This window comes from Ailuropoda melanoleuca, chromosome 1, assembly GCF_002007445.2.
Source record: "Ailuropoda melanoleuca isolate Jingjing chromosome 1, ASM200744v2, whole genome shotgun sequence".
In the NCBI taxonomy this organism is placed as follows: Eukaryota; Metazoa; Chordata; class Mammalia; order Carnivora; family Ursidae; genus Ailuropoda; species Ailuropoda melanoleuca.
Window position 1 is genome coordinate 169,605,381 of NC_048218.1, and position 18,411 is coordinate 169,623,791.

The 18,411-nt window shown below is 34.1% G+C and overlaps 1 protein-coding gene across 5 annotated transcripts in view; it reads left to right on the top strand.

The window, feature by feature from the left end:
• The window catches only part of BBS9 (Bardet-Biedl syndrome 9), a 429,330-nt gene that overhangs the window by 188,917 nt on the left and 222,002 nt on the right, over positions 1 to 18,411 (top strand). For all 5 annotated transcript variants that reach the window (XM_034670282.1, XM_002921839.4, XM_034670287.1 and 2 more), the window contains one exon: positions 11,948 to 12,043. In XM_034670282.1, coding sequence (XP_034526173.1) covers positions 11,948 to 12,043 — 96 coding nt within the window. The remainder of the gene's footprint in view (positions 1 to 11,947; positions 12,044 to 18,411) is intronic.

An 18,411-nucleotide genomic window follows, 5' to 3' on the forward strand; every position in this document is an offset into this window, starting at 1 on the left:
GATCCTTGGAAAGGGGCTTCGTATATAAAGCTTGAATATCACAGTGAATTTGGGGTAATTTGTGAAGGAGTGACTTTCTCCAGGTGTCAGTTTTTCTTTCTGAGTAGCTTAGAAAAGGGAGAATTGTTGATTGGATAAAACATCTTTAGTAACCAGGGTTTCTAATGTGTAGCATGTATTAACTTTCCTGGTGATGGGGTGGAATTAAAAAATCGGGGAATTAAATCAGCCTTTTTAAATCCCTTATTAAAAATTGGCACTGTTGACTATGATATGCATCCTTACCCTGGCATTAGTGGATAGGATTTAGAATACAAAGAGTATTTTCCACAAGGTTTAGAAATTTATGGTAAGTCAACTTTTGTGTTATTAACTACTTAAAGTGCTTAAAATTTATTTTTCATTAATTTGAAGTGTCTAAAAAGCTTATTTATATCTAACTCAATGAAAAATCTCCAAAATTAAATACTCTTTATTACAATTTATCTATTCTTCAGTTTGAATTGAGTTTGGATACACACACACACACACACACACACACACACACACACACTTTGTTAACAAATATTTTTATACTGTTTGGTTCTTTCTCTTTCTCCCTTCCCTTCTCTTTCTTCTCAGTCAATTTTCTTATAACACATTTGGGTTATAAAAAAGGTGGAAAGAGTCACTATCTTTACAACATCTTATACAAATGTATTAGTTCCTTGGGTTTCCTACACTGTCCTGGGAATATAGTTGGAAATTGCATGTTGCAAACTGGACTTATTGGTGCCTTTGAAAAATATTAAAGACCATAGCTTCTGAGTGGGTGATCTTTACTGTAGGTAGATGAAAGCCAACAGAGATTGAATAAAAATGGATGTTTTTAACCAGAGAGATAATCTTTGTAAGATATGGGTTAGACAAGAAGAACTAAGGAAAGTTTAGATAACTCATCCATTTTCCTCCTGATTTTGGGCTCAGTTGTTTTTATGTCACAGGTTATCTTAGGCTTATCAGCATATATTTGCTTCTTACTCACCCTAGAAATGGGACTCAATGACAAATTAAAAAAATTGTCCCCCAGATCCAATGTGTATGATTTAGCATGTTCCCTTTTGGAGTCCTTGGATGTGCCTTCATATCGGACCTGATGGAATCCTGTAATTATTTAAAATACGTACTCTCGGTACTTTTTCACTTTTTACTTCTTGAGAGTGCTTTTCACTCTTGGTATGTATAAGACTTACTATGTTGATGTCAGATGAAGTTGCTATTGTGAATCTGTTTTTTAACTGAAGTAAACCAATTAATGAGCATCATAGAGAAGAAATAAAACTAGCTTTAATCTACATCTCTTCCTATTTGTTTATTTCAGTTCTTTGAACAAATATAGATAGATTTTTAAAAACTTTTACTTATTACAAAAGAAATGTGAAATTTAGAAATGGACAACCAAAAGGAAGAAAACAAAAATTACTGGTTATTCCACCATCCAGCAATGTCTACTTATGATTCATGACATTTCCCTAATCTTTATACAAATATCTTTCATTACCCCCAAAGGATTTTACTTTGCATAATGCTGTGAAGTATTTTTCTATATAATGAGATATTTTTATTACATGATTTTAAGGATTGCATAATAGTTTATCATAATTGCATACTATAAAATCTTTTAGCCAGCATTACGTTTTTGACATACATGTTGTTTTCAGTTTACTAATATTGTAAATATATTGTAGCAGTACTCCTCCACATTTATTATTATTTCTTTGATGAATATCTAAAGGTAGAATTATAGAGTCAAACAAAGGATAAGAATATTTTTAAAGTTTTTGTAATATAATGTCAAACTGACTAAAGGGCCCTATCAGTTAACTCTATCAACAATATTAGAATGGAGGTATCTAGTACCCAAATCCTTGCCTTTAGAGAATATTATAATTATAAAAAGCTTTAATGTGCTTAATGGCTATATATTTACTTATGTATATATAAATAACCATCTGGGGTGCTTTAAGCACTAAGTTACGTTTATACTATATATATATAAAGTGAGGTCCAGAAGTGGGCAGTAGAAGCTGGTGTAGTGCTTTACGAATGTTATCAAAGACCCAGCTTTTTTCTTTCTTTGCACTGTGCCTCCTCTAGTGTTTTGGTTGGCCCATGACGATACACTGCTTCAAATTTGGTCATCATAACTGACTACAAGGCAAGAGGTAGGGGAAAGAGGTAGCTATAGCAACGACTATAACTTTTATCAGAAAGGCATGTTTCTATAATATTCTTAGGAAATTTCTACTTAGATCTCAATAGCCATAATAGTGTCTGCATAGCCTCCTCTGGCTGGAAAGGAGGCTGAGAAGTGATACAGGTGGACTAAGGGAAAAGGGGAATAGATGTTAAATTAGCTGACATTCAGAGTAGGCCATGATACCAGTAATTTTACAAAAAAATTTAACTTAAATGGAATAACAAATAGCATGCCATTGTAACAGTCTTTTATGCTGCTCAAATATGTGGCTATTTTCCTTGTCAATAAATTTATATTTTTATGATTACATAACATCCCCTTGTTTGGAGGTACCATGTATATAGTTATGTATGTATGTATGTATGTATTTATTTATTGTTTGAACTTCTGTGTTTGTCCTTAGAGAAATTCCTTGAAGACAAATGACTCAGTTAAAGAGTATGCACATTTGAAAACTTTATTTAAATGCCAGCCTTCCTTCCAGAATAATTTTATCGGGTTATATGCCCAACATCAGGGTTCATACCAAGGGTAGCAGCTGGATTTTGGAAATTTTTGACATAGATGAAAAATGACATCTCTTTTTGAAATTTGCATTTCTTAATTATTAGCATAGACATTTCGTAATTTTCAATAATTGCATTCTTTTTTAATATGTAAGGTTTACATTTTTATATAGTAAAATTTAAGATTTAATTTTATTAATTGCTTTCTTTATAGTTTCAGGTTTCATGTTGTGCTTAGAATGGCCCCTATTTATTAAGATTATATAATACTTAGTTATATTTTCTTCTGGTACATTTTAATGCATTTCTTTAATTCTCAAACACAGCTCTAGTGTATATTTTTTGCTCTTTTAAAAAAAATAACTTTATTGGGGACACCTGGGTAGCTTGGTCGGTTAAGTGACTGACTCTTGGTTTCGGCTCAGGTCGTGATCTCAGGGTTCTGAGTTCGAGCCCCACCTCAGGCTTTATGCTCAATGCAGAGTCTGCTTGAGGTTCTTTCTCCTTCCCTTTCCTTCCCCCTCTGCTCCTACCTGCCCTCCAACCCCCACCTCCCCGATCGCATATGCTTCCTCTCTCTCTCAAATAAATAAATAAAATCTTAAAGAAAAATTTCATTGGAATATAACTTACATACAAATGTTTCAAGTATACAATTTGGTGAGTTTAGATGTTTGTATATACGTGTGAAACCATCTCCACAATTACAATGCTGAAAATATCCATCATCCCAAAAAGTTTCCTTGTGTCCCTTTATAACCCCTTATCCCTCATTCCCAGGCAACCACTAGTTTGCTTTCTATCACTGTAGATTAGTTTGCATTTTTTGCAATTTTATAAGATGGAATTATTTAGCATGTACTCTTTTTTTGTCTGCCTTCTCAGTCATTTATCAGATTATATGAATTGCACATATTTTCTCCAAGTCTGTGGCACATCTTTTCATTCTTGTAAAATGTCTTTGGAAGAGCAAAAGTTCTTAATTTTGATAAAGCCCAATTTTATCAATTCTTTTCTTTTACAAACCGTGATTTTAATTTTATATCTAAAAAATCTTTCCCTCAAGTATACAAAGCTTTTCTGCTATTTTTTTTGTCTAGGAGTTTTCTAAATTTACATTTAGGTCTCTATTTCATTTTGAGTTGGTGTTTCTTTATGGTGTGAGATATGGATAAAATCCTTATTTTTACATATGAGCATCTAATGTTCCACCACTACTTTTGAAAAAACTATCCTTTTTCACTGGATTGCCTTTGCAACTTTGTTGAATCATCTGACTATGTATCATAGCACTATATGAATCATCTGAAAAACTATATATATTTCTGCTCTCTTTAGTTTATTCCATTGCTCTGTTTGTCTTTGCCCACCAGTATTGCTGTATACCAATAGTATAGTGTCCTAATTACTGTAAATATGTATGTCCAGAAGTCAGGGAGTATAATTTCCCCAGCTTCATTCTTCTGTTTTCAGTGTTGTCTTGGATATTCTCGATCCCTTGCATTTTCATATGAATCTTAGAATCATTTTGTCAGTTAATAAAAATGCTTGCTGAGATTTTGATTTGGAATTGGGATTGCATTAAGTCTATTGAACAATTTGGAGAGAAACAGCATCTTAACAGTATTGAAATTGGTACAGTTTGCTCTACTAATCCTACTTTCTTAAGATGAAAATAGAGACCTGCATTTATTTAGGGCTTATTTCATTTTTCTCAGTGAGAGTTTGTAGTTTTCAATGTACAGGTCTTACTAATCTTTTGTCAGATTTATTGCTAAGTATTTAATATGTTTTGATACTTTGCAAATTATATTATTTCAATTTCAAGTGGTGTTTTTCTAGTACAGGCATACCTCATTTTATTGCACTTTGAATTATTGTGCTTTGCAGATACTGAATTTTTTACAAATTGAAAGTTTGTGACAACCCTGGGTCAAGCAAGTCAACTGGCACCCTTAGAATTATGCTAAATCTACTCTGCCTGTGCTCTATGCATGGAACAACAAAGCCTGGATGACAGCACATCTGTTTACAACATGGTTAACTTAATATTTTAAACCCGCTGTTGAGAACTGCTCAGAAAAAAAAATTCCTTTCAAAATATTACTGCTTATTGACAGTACACCTGGTCACCCAAGAGCTCTGGTGGAGATAGACAATGAGGTTAATGTTGTTTTCGTGCCTGCTAACACAATATCCATTCTGCAGCCATCGATCAAGGAGTCCTTTTAACTTTCAAGTCTTATTATTTAAAAAATACATTTCTTAAGGCTGTAGCTGCGATGGAGAGTGATTTCTCTGATGGATCTGGGAAAAGTAAATTGAAAACCTTGTGGAAAGAATTCACTATTCCAGAACAATTGTGATTCATGGAAAGAAGTCAAGATACCAACATGAGCAGCGGTTTGGAAGAAGTTGATTTCAGCCCTCATGGGTGACTTGCAGGGTTAAGACTTCAGTGGAGGATGTAACTGCAGATGTGGTGGAAATAGGAAGAGAACTGGGATTAGAAGTGGAGCCTGAAGATGTGACTGAATCGCTGCCATCTCATGATAAAGGGATCATAAGGGATGAGGAGTTGCTTCTTATTGATGAGGTTTCTTGAGCTGGAATCTGTTCCTGGTGAAGATGCTGTGAAGATTATTGAAATGATAACAAAGGATTTAGAATATTACACAAACTTAGTTGATAAAGCAGTTGGAAGGTTTGAGAGGATTGACTCCAATTTTGAAAGAAGTTCTCCTGTGGGTAAAATTCTATTAAGCAGTATTGTATGCTACAGAGAAATCTTTTGTGAAAGGATGCGAGACACTTCATTGTTGCCTTATTTTAAGAAGTTGTCACAACTATCCAAACCTTCAGCAACCTCCCTTCTGTTCAGTCAGTCAGCAGCCATCAACACTGAGGCAAGACCCTCCACCAACAAAAAGTCACAATTTACTGAAAGCTCGGATGATGGTTAGCATTTTTTAGCAATGAAGTCTTTTTTAATTAAGGAATGTACATTGTATTTTTAGACATAATGTTGCATAATTAATAGACTATAGTATAGGGTAAATATAAGTTTTATATGCGCCGAGAAACCAAAAAATTCATTTGACTTTCTTTATTGCAATATTCAGTGTATTATGGTGTTCTGGAACCAAACCCACAGTATCTGTGAGGTATGTATGCCTGTATGTAGAAATACCACTTTGTTTTGTATATCAATCTTACATTACACAACAGTGTTAAACTACTTACTGGTCCTACTAGCCTTTTTGTAGATTCATTCAGATTTTCTACATAAAGATTACGTGATCTGCAAATGAAAACCATTTTACTTCTTCCTTTCTAATCTAGAGATTCTGTTTGTTTCTTGCTAGCTTTTTATCTTGGCTAAAACCTCTGGGACAGTCTTTCACCATTATGTTTTAATTGTAGGTAGTCTGTAGATGTCCTGTACCATTTGAGGAAGTTCTCTTCTATACCAGGTTTGCTGAGAGTTTGTTTTATATTGAATTTTTTCAATGCTTTTTCTACATCATTTGAGATATTTGTATTATTTTCTTCTTTAGGCTGTTTATAGGTGGATTACACTGATACATTTTTTGACTTACTAAAAATTTAAAAATGTTTTACTTTATTTTAAATTTTTTTTTAAAGATTTTATTCATTTATTCGACAGAGAGAGAGACAGCCAGCGAGAGAGGGAACACAAGCAGGGGGAGTGGGAGAAGAAGAAGCAGGCTCATAGCGGAGGAGCCTGATGTGGGGCTCGATCCCATAACACCGGGATCACGCCCTGAGCTGAAGGCAGACGCTTAACCGCTGTGCTACCCAGGCGCCCCTATTTTAATTTTTTAAAGATTTTATTTACTTGAGAGAGAGGGGGAGAGAGAGCAAGTGCACAAGCAGTGGGGAGGGGCAGAGAGGGAAGGAGAAGGAGGCTCCCCACTGAGCAGAGAGCCCAACACGGGACTTGATCTCAGGACCCTGAGATCATGACTTGAGCCGAAGGCAGACACTTAACCAACTGAGCCATGCAGGCGCCCCTTGACTTTAAGTATAGTTGAGACAATGTTACATTAGTTTTAGGTGTACAAGATAGTGATTCAACAACTCTATATATTATGCTATGCTCATAAGTATATACATTCATTATTTTTGGATTTTAGCATAATTGTGCATTCTTGAGATAAATCACACTGAAAGATGTATTATCCTTTCAGTATACTATTTGATTCAACTTGGTAACCTTTAGTGTAGAAATTTTACATCTGTGTTCATGAAGGATATTAATCTGTAATTTTATTTATTGTTTCTTAAAGATTGTTTGAGAGAGAAAGAGAGCATGTGTGAGCAGGGACGAGGGTTGGGGGACAGAGGGAGAGGGAGAGAATCTCGAGCAGACTCCCCGCTGAGCACGGAGTCTGATGTGGGGCTCGTTCTAAAGACCCTGAGTTCATGACCTGAGCCGAAATCAAGAGTGAGATGCTTAACCACCTCAGCCACCCAGACACCCCGATCTATAATTTTATTTCTTTATAATTATGTGTCATTGTGGAGTTTAAGGAAAGAGTTGGGAAATATTTTCTTTTCAATTTTTTTTTAAGAGTGTGTAGATCTGGTATTATTTCTTGCTTAAATATTTGGTAGAATTCACCAGAGACCTAAAGTTTTCACTATGGGATAGTTTTTAAACTACAAATTCAATTTCCTCAGAAGATATAGGAATATTCAGGTTATCTATTTCTTATTGAGTGAGCCTTGTTAGTTTATGTCTTTCAAGAAATGTCTCCATTTCATCTGAATTGTTAAATGTATTGGCATAAGATTGTTCATAATATTTACATATTATCCTTTTAATATCTATAGAATCTGTAGTGATGACAACTCACTCATTAATAGTATTGGTAGGGGCGCCTGGTTGGCTCAGTCGGTTAAGCGTCTGACTCTTGATTTAGGCTCAGGTCATGGTCTCAGGGTCATGAGGTTGAACCCTACATCGGGCTCCATGCTGGGCAGGGAGACAGCTTATGATTCTCTCTCCCTTTCCCCCTGCCCCTCCCCTGCTTATCTCTTTCTCTATCTCTTAAAAAGAAAAAAAAAAAAAGTATTGGTAAATTGTGTCTTTTTTTTCCCCCCTGGTCTGCTGATGAGAAATTTATCCATTTTATCTGTCTTTTCAAAAAAACAACTTTTGGTTTTATTCTTTTTCATTTTCCATTTTTTGTCGTTTTCTGATTTTCCTTTCTTCTGCTTACTTTGGGCTTAATTTGCTCTTTTTCTAGTTTCTTAAGGTGAAAGCAGAGATTATTCTTTTAAAAATATACTTGGATAATGCTATAAAATTTCCTCTAAGTACTGCCCTAATTGCATCCTACGAATTATAAAATGTTGTGTTTTCATTTTCATTCAGTTTAAAACACTTTTAAACTTTTCCTTTCATTTCTTTTTTGACCGTAGTGCTATTTAGAAGTATGGTATATAGTTTCCAAACACTTGGGGAGTGTCCATAGATCTTTTTGTTATGGACTTGTAACTCAATTTCATTGTGGTAGGAGAACATACTTTGTATGATTTGAATCTTTTTAAGTTTATTGATACTTGTTTAAAGTCTGCTTTTATAAATGTTAGGACTGTCTTTATAAATGTTCTGTGTGCATTTGAAATTATGGATTTTTTTGCCATTGTGGGGTGGAATTTTACATAAATGTCAGTTAAAGCAAGTTTTCTGATAGTATTTTTAATCTTCTATATTCTTACTAATTTTCTGTTTACTTGTGTAATCTATTGAGAAATAGGGTGTTGAAATCTTCAGCTATGATACATCTGTTTCTATTTTTGAGGATCTGTCAGTTTTTGCTTCGGTTATTTTAAGGCTTTGTTTTAGGTGCATAAAAGTTTAGGATTGTTATATTCTCTTGATTATAATGATATGGTCCTTTATCCTTGTTAGTATTCTTTGCTCTGAAATCTATTTGGTTTATATATATATATTATAATATATAGGTATAGGTATCCCAACTTTCTTTTGCCTAGTGTTACAAGGCTTTATGTATTTTCTTCTTTTACTTTTATTTACATTTTTATGTTTAGTAGGTTTCTTATAGGTAGCATACAGTTGAGCCTTGCCTTTTTAAATCTAATCTGAAAGTATCTGCCTTTCAGTGGGGTGTTCAGACCATTTACTTTTAATGTGATTATGGGTATGGTTGGTTTTAAATCTGTCATCTTGCTCTCTTTTATTTGCTCCTTTTTTTGGTTTTCTTTTTGTTTTGTCTTTTCTGCGTTCTTTGGATTGAGTGAATTTTGTGATTCCATTTTATCTCCTTTATTGTATTATTCACTATAACACCTAGTGTTATTTTAGTTGTTTCTTTGATCAATAGCAATGTTTATAGCAATGTTTTATAGCAGTGTTTCTCAACCTTTCTTTTATTATCTCACTCTCCCAAAAAGCCTTTTTAGACATCTTTTTCCCTAATTAACTTCTCCATACATTTTCTGTAGCACAGATATCCTGTGGATCTGTTCATATTCTATATGAATATCTGTTTTTATAGATTAAATGAGTAAGATTTTTTTGAGCTCCATGAATCAATTTTTGCCCCCTTGAGGCAGTATTTCCCCATTAAAAATGTATGGATGCATGATACAGCATACGTATTTAACTTACCACAGTCTATCTTTAGGTGATATTATAGTCCATCACATATAGCGTGAGAATCATGCAATACTCTACTTCTGTTTCTCCCCTTTCAGCCTTTGTGCTCTTGTTGTCTTATTTTTTATATCCACATGTATTTTAACTTATAATACATTGTTATAAATTTTGCTTTAAACAGTTGATTATTTTTTAAGATATATTAGTAATAAGGACAATAATTTTATATATTTACTCATGTAATCGCCTTTTCTACTGCTCTTCATGCCTTTTTGCAGAACCAGGTATCCATCTGGTATCAATTTCCTTTTTTTTTTTCTTTTTTGGAAATTCTTTAATATTTCTTTTAGTGCATAGATACCGTTGATTTTTTTCACTTTTTTATGTCTGGAAATGTATTTTTTTCATCTTTTTGGAAGATATTTTCATTGAGTAAAGAATTGTAGGTTGACAGTTTTTTTCTTTCAATTTTTAAAAATTGCTCCACTATTTTCTGGCATTTCGTTGACAAGACATATGCTATTCTTCTGTATGTAACTTGACATTTTTCCTTTGGCTGCTTTTAAGGTTTTTTCTTTGAGCAATTTAATTTTGGTGTTCCTTCATATCATTTTTTGTTTTGTTTTGCTTTCCTTTTTTTTTTTTTAAAGATTTATTTATTTGAGAGAGAGAGAGAACACATGCATGAGTTGGGAGATGGGTAGAGGGAGAGAATCTTCAAGCAGACTTCCCCTTGAGCATGGAGCCTGACCTGGGGCTTGATGTCCTGACCAATGAGATCATGACCTGAGTCAAAACCAAGAGTTGGATGCTTAACCAGCTGAGCCACCCAGGTGCCCCTTGTTTTATTTTTATTTTTCTTATGCTTGGGGTTTGTTAAGATTTTTTGATCTGTAGTTTATAATTTTCATCCAATTTGCAAAATTTTGGTCATTATTTTTTCAAGCATTTTTTTCCTCTCTTTGTAGCTCTCTCCTCTCTGATACTCTGTCCTGTGAACTTTTGATACTTTAGCCTTCCCAGACTCCCAATTCTTCAACTTGGGAAGAATGTTAGGTCATACCTGGTTTACCCCTCCCGTGTTGTGGCTTGGAAATTTTCTCTGGGAAGTATGCTGGGGCATTCATAGGGTTCACTTTGTTCTTTGTCAGGGATCACTGTTGGTCATTTCCTGGCCTCCATTGTTTTCGAAAGTGTTTCATATATTTTGTCCCATTTTTTACTTGTTATAAGTAGAAGGGTAAATTTGGTCCTGGTTTCTTACCTTGGCCTGAAGTGAAAGTCTTCAGTGTTACAATTTTTATTTGTTTTTGAGTCAGGATTCAAATGTGGTTCATTTATTGCAGTTTTTGATATGAATTTTTGTTATCTCTTTTTCTATAGGTTTCCCCCTTCTTCTCTCTTTTTAATTTTCAGTTGATTTGTTGAAGAGTAAGATTATTTTTTCTGTGAGTTTCCCATACTCTGAATTTTGCTGATTACATCCCTGTGATGTTTAATAGTTTCTCTGTCCACTTTATTGCCTGTTAACTGGTAGTTGCACCTAGAGGTATTAGAGTCAGGATTGATTATTTTGGCCACACTGCTTCCATGAATTGGTAGTATATACTTTCAGCAGGGAGTACATATTATCTGTTTCTCTCTCTCTCTTTCTCTTTCTTTTCTTTTTTTTTTTGTATGTTAACAACCATTGATTTTATTTTATTTTGTTTTATTTTTTTAATAATTTTTATTGTTATATTAGTCACGATACAGTACATCCCCAGTTTTTGATGCAATGTTCCACGATTCATTATTTGCATATAACACCCAGTGCACCATGCAATATGTGCCCTCCTTAATCACTCATTTATGGAACAACCATTGATTTTAATGCTGAGATCCATTAAATTTATTGAGGTTGAAAAATGATATCTATTTCTTTCAAGCTTTCTTTAATATTTTGCTAGATTATTTCTATACAGAGAACTTTTCCCTTATCTACTGTTGGCTATATGGTGCAGTTTGAGTAGGATCATCTGGATAAATGTTTGGTTCTTTGTCTTACTGATTTTTAAAATATTGAGTTGATTCTCTAGAAGCCTCCATTAGTGAACTTTGGCCTTTTTCGTTTTTAGTATCAATATGAACACATGTTCTTTAAATATTTTTGATGTGTTTCACTTTTTTGATACTCAAATATTTTCATCTCTACCCAGTTAATCTCTTTAAGTTGGCTTTTACTTTCGTACTACTCTACTAGTCACCGGTAGTTTCCTTGCTTTCTGGTGTGACAGGTGCACTAGATTTATCTTGTGCGTTTCCTGCCTCAAACCTAGAATGAATCAGTAGAAGGAAGGAGATTAAATGATTCAGAGTGTTACTGTGAGGGAGAGATTTAAGCAATTGAGAATTACCATGGAAATCAGCTTATATATTCTAATTCACACATGGGCTTTCAGCATGACTGGTGACATAAAAAATACTTGTCATCAACTAAACTTCCCATTTCAAATATTAAGTGTTTTTCTTTGTGGTTATATAAGGTGACTTTTGTTTTTCTTTTCTTTGTAGGCTTTGCCAGTCAGTCAGAAGACGATCAGGTGAATGTAATGGGTTTTCGCTTCTTAGGAGGGTCCCGAGTTACTCTTCTTGCTTCTAAAACCTCTCGTAAGTAAAACTATGGTATTATTGCTTTTGAAATTTTCTGTTGAAGACACTACATCATAGATCATTATCACGTCAAGGATTTCTGGAAAGGATGTGTTCAGTTAGTTATTAAAAACTAGGAGCCATGGTACTATGTATTTAGGACATAAAAGTTACGAAGCTAGGATTCTGTTTTATTAGAGATACATAACTTTGGTTTTGGGGATTAGGAGAGTTTGAGAGAGCAATTTAAAGAATTGAAAATATTGTTGAGATAGGTATATGCTGAACTAGGTTTTAGGAACTACTAGAAACTGGAATTAATTTGTGTGTGTATATATATTCATATATCCTCCTTTTGGACATTGGCAAAGATGAAAGTGAAAGTGTGAATAGCTTTTGCTGACACTAATCTTAGAATGAAAAATAGTAATTATCTAGTCAAGTTTGAATTTCAGATGTAAATATTCTTCATTGATTTGGTTGCTTCATATGAGAACAGTAGTTGAAACTATTCAATGTAAAACTGACTTCTGATGGATGTGGGATACTGAAGCTGCTGAACTCATTGAGTTATATACACCTCCATGGAAATAAAGTAAATATTAAGCGTTTGTGTTTAACGAATTTTAGGAACACTAAGGGTATTAGGGTGAATAAATGCATATATTGATATTTATATGTTAAAAAAGTTTGGCTGAGTACACTCTAATTTTAAAATCTCTGCAGTTTTTGAAATGGGCTTCCACTTTCTACTTTATGCATTTGCAGTTTTAGTTGGTTATTTCTTGCATGATCAGAAGATATAGAAAAATAAGGACATATCCCTTTTGAAAAATGAAGGTGTTAGCAGGTGGAATATAAACACATTCCTATTTTAGAAACTAACAATTGTACAGTTCTGGAATATATAGATTGGTGGCTGGTGAAATAGACTTGGATACAACTAAAAATTCTACAGTAAGGCATAGAAATCAAAGAAAATTCTAAAAAGAATGAGAGGATTCTGTACTTTTCATGCCCTTTTTGATTGATCATGATTGCAGTCCTTTTTGCATTGGCACCATTTTGTTTTGATTAGATTTAATCTTCAGTTCAGTGATGGAATTATTTTAGTACATTTCTTTTTATTAAACTGTTCTCTGTAGTTAAACTAAAAAATTGTTGCCAACGTTTCCTTGGGAAATTGTACACATCTGTTTGACTTCAGTTGATGATGCTGTATGATGAATCTGAAATTGAGATTCCAAAAAAAAGGCAAAGAGTTATTCTTGGTGCAAGTGGGAATACTTATGTCCTAATTTGTCCTTTTTCAGATAAGGTAAGTCTTAGAACATAGCTGTTGGCTATGATTACCTTAAAATTTCTAAATTTCACCAAATATCCAGGTATATAACTGATTTACTCACATTCATCTGAATATATGGCAGTGCCTTCATAGCCATAGAATGGACAGACAGATGAAATAATAAGGACCTTTCAAATAAGGAACCAAATGAGCTATATAAACTGAAACCTGAAAAGTAACTATTATGATTCCCTGAAGGTTTTTTGGCTTCAATGACACACAGAATTCTACCTAGGAAATGCCCATTGGTGATAAAGGGAGGTAGGTATGAAGAGACTGGTTTTCTGGGGTTGAGGCACATATTGGTGTGCTTTCCTGTTGTATCATAGTGTTTATCCCCAAGAAAGGAATGAAGTAATTTGTACCCAGTCTATGTTTGGCATCTTTCTTTTTTGTGAAAAGCACATAGTTTTTGGTCTAGAAATCTGAATTGACAGAAAAATCCTCTATATGGAAAGAACCCAATATTTTTTCCCTAGTAAATAACGAAGTGCTTTGTAAGTTGCCTTCGGATATTGGGTAGTTATTCCTGTGGGCTCCACATAATCATCTCTTTTTAAAACCTGCCTCATATTTAACCAAGTCTTGAAGTGTGCCGATGGTAATTGTAGTTCAATTTCCTGATTAGTTATAGGTCAGCCAAAGCAGACAAGAGAAAAGCAAATGCAGTTCATTGTCTAAGATATCAAATCACATTCTCTGGGGAACTGAACAGGTTTTATTTTCAGAAAATAGAATAGTGCTTTAGTGTAATTAGAATTTATTATGTGAATTCCGGAAAAACAAAGTGTTGAAGATAGAAATACTTAGGAGAAACACTCTTTACTAGAGAAATTCTGAAAATGATTTCCAGAGTCCTAAATTGAAAATATTAAGACAGGTGATGGCTATGTTTGTTACCTTGATTGTAGTGATAGTTTTATAAGTGTATGCATATGTCCAAATTCATCAAATTATAAACATTAAATATATGCAGTTTTTTGTATATCAGTTATACCTCTGTAAAGTTGTTAAAAGTAATAAGGTAAAATTTTATGAGATCAAGTATTTTTATAATCAGAATTGTCAATATTTGTACTTAAAGTCGATTATTTTGACTGATTCAGTACAGTGGGATTTCAGAAGAAATATGCTATTGCCTAAATGCTTGTATATGCTGCCATGCTACTCTCTTAAGCTCCATTTCCAGTGACTTATTCCCTCACTTTCCTCCCCCTCCTTTCTCTCTATATTTTTCTTGGTGTTTCTTATCTGTTTCTATTTTTTGTCTTGTTTCATTATTTATTTATTTATTTACTTACTTATTTAAATTAGACAACATATAATACATCATTAGTTTTTGATGTAGTGTTCAATGCTTCATTAGTTGTTTCGTTTTTAAAATGAATTAATTTATTTGAGAGAGAGAGAAAGTGAGCACATGAACTGGGGGAAGGGGCAGAGGGAGAGGGAGAGAATCTCAAGCTGACTCCCTGCTGAGCATGGAGGCTGATGTGGGGCTCGTTCTCAGGACCTGAGATCATGAGCCGAGCCAAATTCAAGAGTTGGATGGACGCTCAACCAACTGAGCCACCCAGGTTTCCTTCTGTTTCTATTCTGATCTTTATATGTACTCTATTTGTACCTTGCCTTATTCCACTTATTTCTTCAAGGATTAAAAATAATTTACAAGTTTCTAGAATATGAAAGGTGAAAATAAGTAGTTGAAGGAAACAGAGAGAGAAAATAAGAGCAGGAAATTAATAAAGATATGAATAAGATTAACACTCAGAAACATATATTGTATAGCCCATGGGGTACAGACTCAAAGTAATAAGAAAACATTTTAGTTGCAGTTTTCAGGATGTTCAAAGGATAAAATCAAGTAAGTTGTTTAGGAGATGCACAGCCATTACTGATGCTGAGTCCAAAATGAAATTTCTGAATTCACAAGGACAACTTCTTCAGTAATGTCTCTGTAGCTTATTTTTATAATTATAATGTTATGTGATTATAATTTATGTGTAACAAATTTCATAGAGCTTTAAAAATAATGATGAATTCAATTTACTAAATATAGTACTGTCTCAGCCCAAATCAGTGCCGTGTAAGCATCAGCTTAATCCAAGGAGAAATTTAGAGTATCTAGTGTTACAAGTTTTTAGTATCTAGTATTTTCACTAAGAACTGGACAACCAAGGGTTGCCTGGGTGGCTCCGTCAGTTAAGTGTCTGCCTTCAGCTCAGGTCGTGATTTCAGGGTCCTGGGATCCAGCCCCACGTTGGGCTACCTGCTTAGCTGAGAGACTGCTTCTCCCTCTCTGTATCCCTCTGCCTTTCCCTTCCACTCATGCTCTCTCTCTCTCTCTCTCTCTCTCTTAAATAAATAAATAAAGTCTTAAAAAAAAAAGAATTAGACAACCAAATTCACTAATTCAGAAGTGAGATATAGCTGAAGGAGTTGTGGGTTTTGTTTTGTTTTATTTATTTATTTTTTTAATTTTTAAAAAAGATTTTATTTATTCATTTGACAGAGAGAGCACAAGCAGGGGGAGTGGCAGGCAGAGGGAGAAGCAGGCTCCCTGCTGAGCAAGGAGCCTGATAGGGACTCCATCCCAGGATCCTGGGATCATGACCTGAGCCAAAGGCAGATGCTTTACCGACTGAGCCATGCAGGCGCCATTGTTTTGTTTTAAAATGAGCGCTATTAGAACATGCTTCGATAATAGTGAAAAGATTGAGTTCAGTGGGAGAGGCTGATGATCAGGAAAAAGAAGGGGACTCACAAAACAATGATGTCCTTGAGAAGGAGAAAGGATGTGGTTTGTAGAGCTTGGGGACAGGGGAGATTGAAGGATAGGCCTTTGTAAATTTATTGTGACAGGATTGGATGTAGGTCCAGAGAGATTTTGTAGATTTGTTGTTGGGTTGATAAAGGAGCTCTGATGGTGTCTAGATTTGAAAAAAAAGGTATGACATTGGTGTCTTGGAAAATAAGAAAGCAAACTCAGGAAAGGATAAGGCAATTTTGAGTACCCATTTGGAGTTTCAGATACTGAATTTTGGGAAATGAAACCAAGTCATCCTCAGACAATTTTCTCTGGCAGTGATTTGTTTATTAGCATCCAAGCAACTAAAGTCAGGACTGGAACTTTGAAACAGGTAATTGCAAGTAAAATATTTTTATGAGAATGATTATAATAGTGGACTACCAAATTTAAGCTGATAAGAGAAATAAAGATTAGAGAAAACTGATACATGGTGAAAAATTAATGGGTTAAATGGATCAGGAGTCTTAGTAAGGTTTTAGAAGTGGCATAGTGGGAGTTGTAAAACAATTTGAACTAGAAGAAAAAAAGGTGGTGGTCAGAGAATGAATGAGATGTTGATATCAGGGTTCAGAGGAACTGCAGATTCTGATAAAGACAAGGTAATCGGACAAGACATGACCTTGGGGAGTGGATTGTGAAGATGCAAGAAGACCAGTGGAGACAGGGCTTTCAAGGAAATGAGGTGTCCTAGTTGTGGATATTAAAAGAGCCTGTTTGATGTTAGTACAATAAATGAGAAAAAGAAGCACATTCAACATACACTATTGTGAAGTTTTAGAGCACTAAGGATCCAGAGCATATCCTCTATGATTAGAAAGGAAAAAAAGCTACACAAAGAAGATGAACCGAGAAAGCATTTTAACTTATCAGCAAAATCCTTGGATATTAGAGGACAATGGAAAATCTTCCCCAAGATCTGAAGGAAATGATTTTCAAATTAGAATTTTGTGCCTTGCTAAACTGGTAGTTAACAACCACTGCTGAGTAAGCATGTACTCTCAGTGTCACAAGTAGGGCTAAGCAATTGCCAATAGCAAATTTATGTAGCCTCAGGTAGGCCTTTGGAAAATGGGAAAGATAGCTAATACACTGAACACTTCAATATCCTGAAAGATTTTAACATACTGGAAAGAGTGATTGGATTGATTTAGGTCAAGTGAAAAAGTCTTTGCTTGTCTGTTTAGATTATTTTGCTTTCAGATATAATGAAAAAATTATAGTCATGTATGTGAATAAGAGTTAGGCCTTGAAAAAGGCTTTCTTTTTGCACCTGCCCAAAAGAAAGCATATATGATCTTGAACTGTGTTAACCAAAATCTGTTTAGAACAAGGAAAGTAAGGGTCTTGCTCTATTTCATCTGAGTAGGCTATACCTTTGTTCATTTTTTCATTCAGTTGACATAGTAGATATAAAGACTGTCATGGCTCCTGTGGAGCTCCTGGACTAATGGGAGAGACAAAGAGGGAACCGATAATAGAATGCTTGGTAAGCTTACAGAAATACACTTTAGGTGCAATTGGAACCCAAAGGAATAAGGTCCCATGAGATTTTATTTGTAAAGGATCTTGAGAAATGAATAGGACATTATTAGGTGGAAGGCATTTCAGAAAGAGGAGAAGGTTATTAAAACATGGGGTTTTAGAGATCAGTAAATTTTCTTCTGTGCCTGGAAGTTTATATAGTAGGGGCTCTGTGAGAGTCCTTTTTTATTTTAAATTTTTACTTAATTTTTTTTAAGTATGCTCCATGCCCAGTGTGGAGCTTCACACAGGGCTTGAACTCGTGACTCTGAGATCAAGACCTGAGCTGAGATCAAGAGTCGGATGCTTAACCGACTGAGCCACCAGGTGCTCCTGTTCACCAAAAATTTAGAAACAGATGTAATGATCAAATCTAATGTATACAGTGATTCATCAATATAATATGACTGTTAATATTTATCTTAGAATTTCTTAGTGGTATTACCAAAGGGCAGTGGGAATAATATATAAATCCAGATTGGAAAAAAGCTTCCTGAAAAGTAAACTTACAGAAATTATCCATAGTTTCTACTATGGATATAATATTGAAGAAGTTGTATATTTAGAATATTATACTAATATCTACTGAAATTGTTTGTATTACTTCCTCCAACTTTTTGGTTTAAAAAGCATTCATCTGCTTATCTATCTCACATTTTAAAATTTCCAAATAGCATAAATTATATTTATGCATTGTTTATAATATGAATA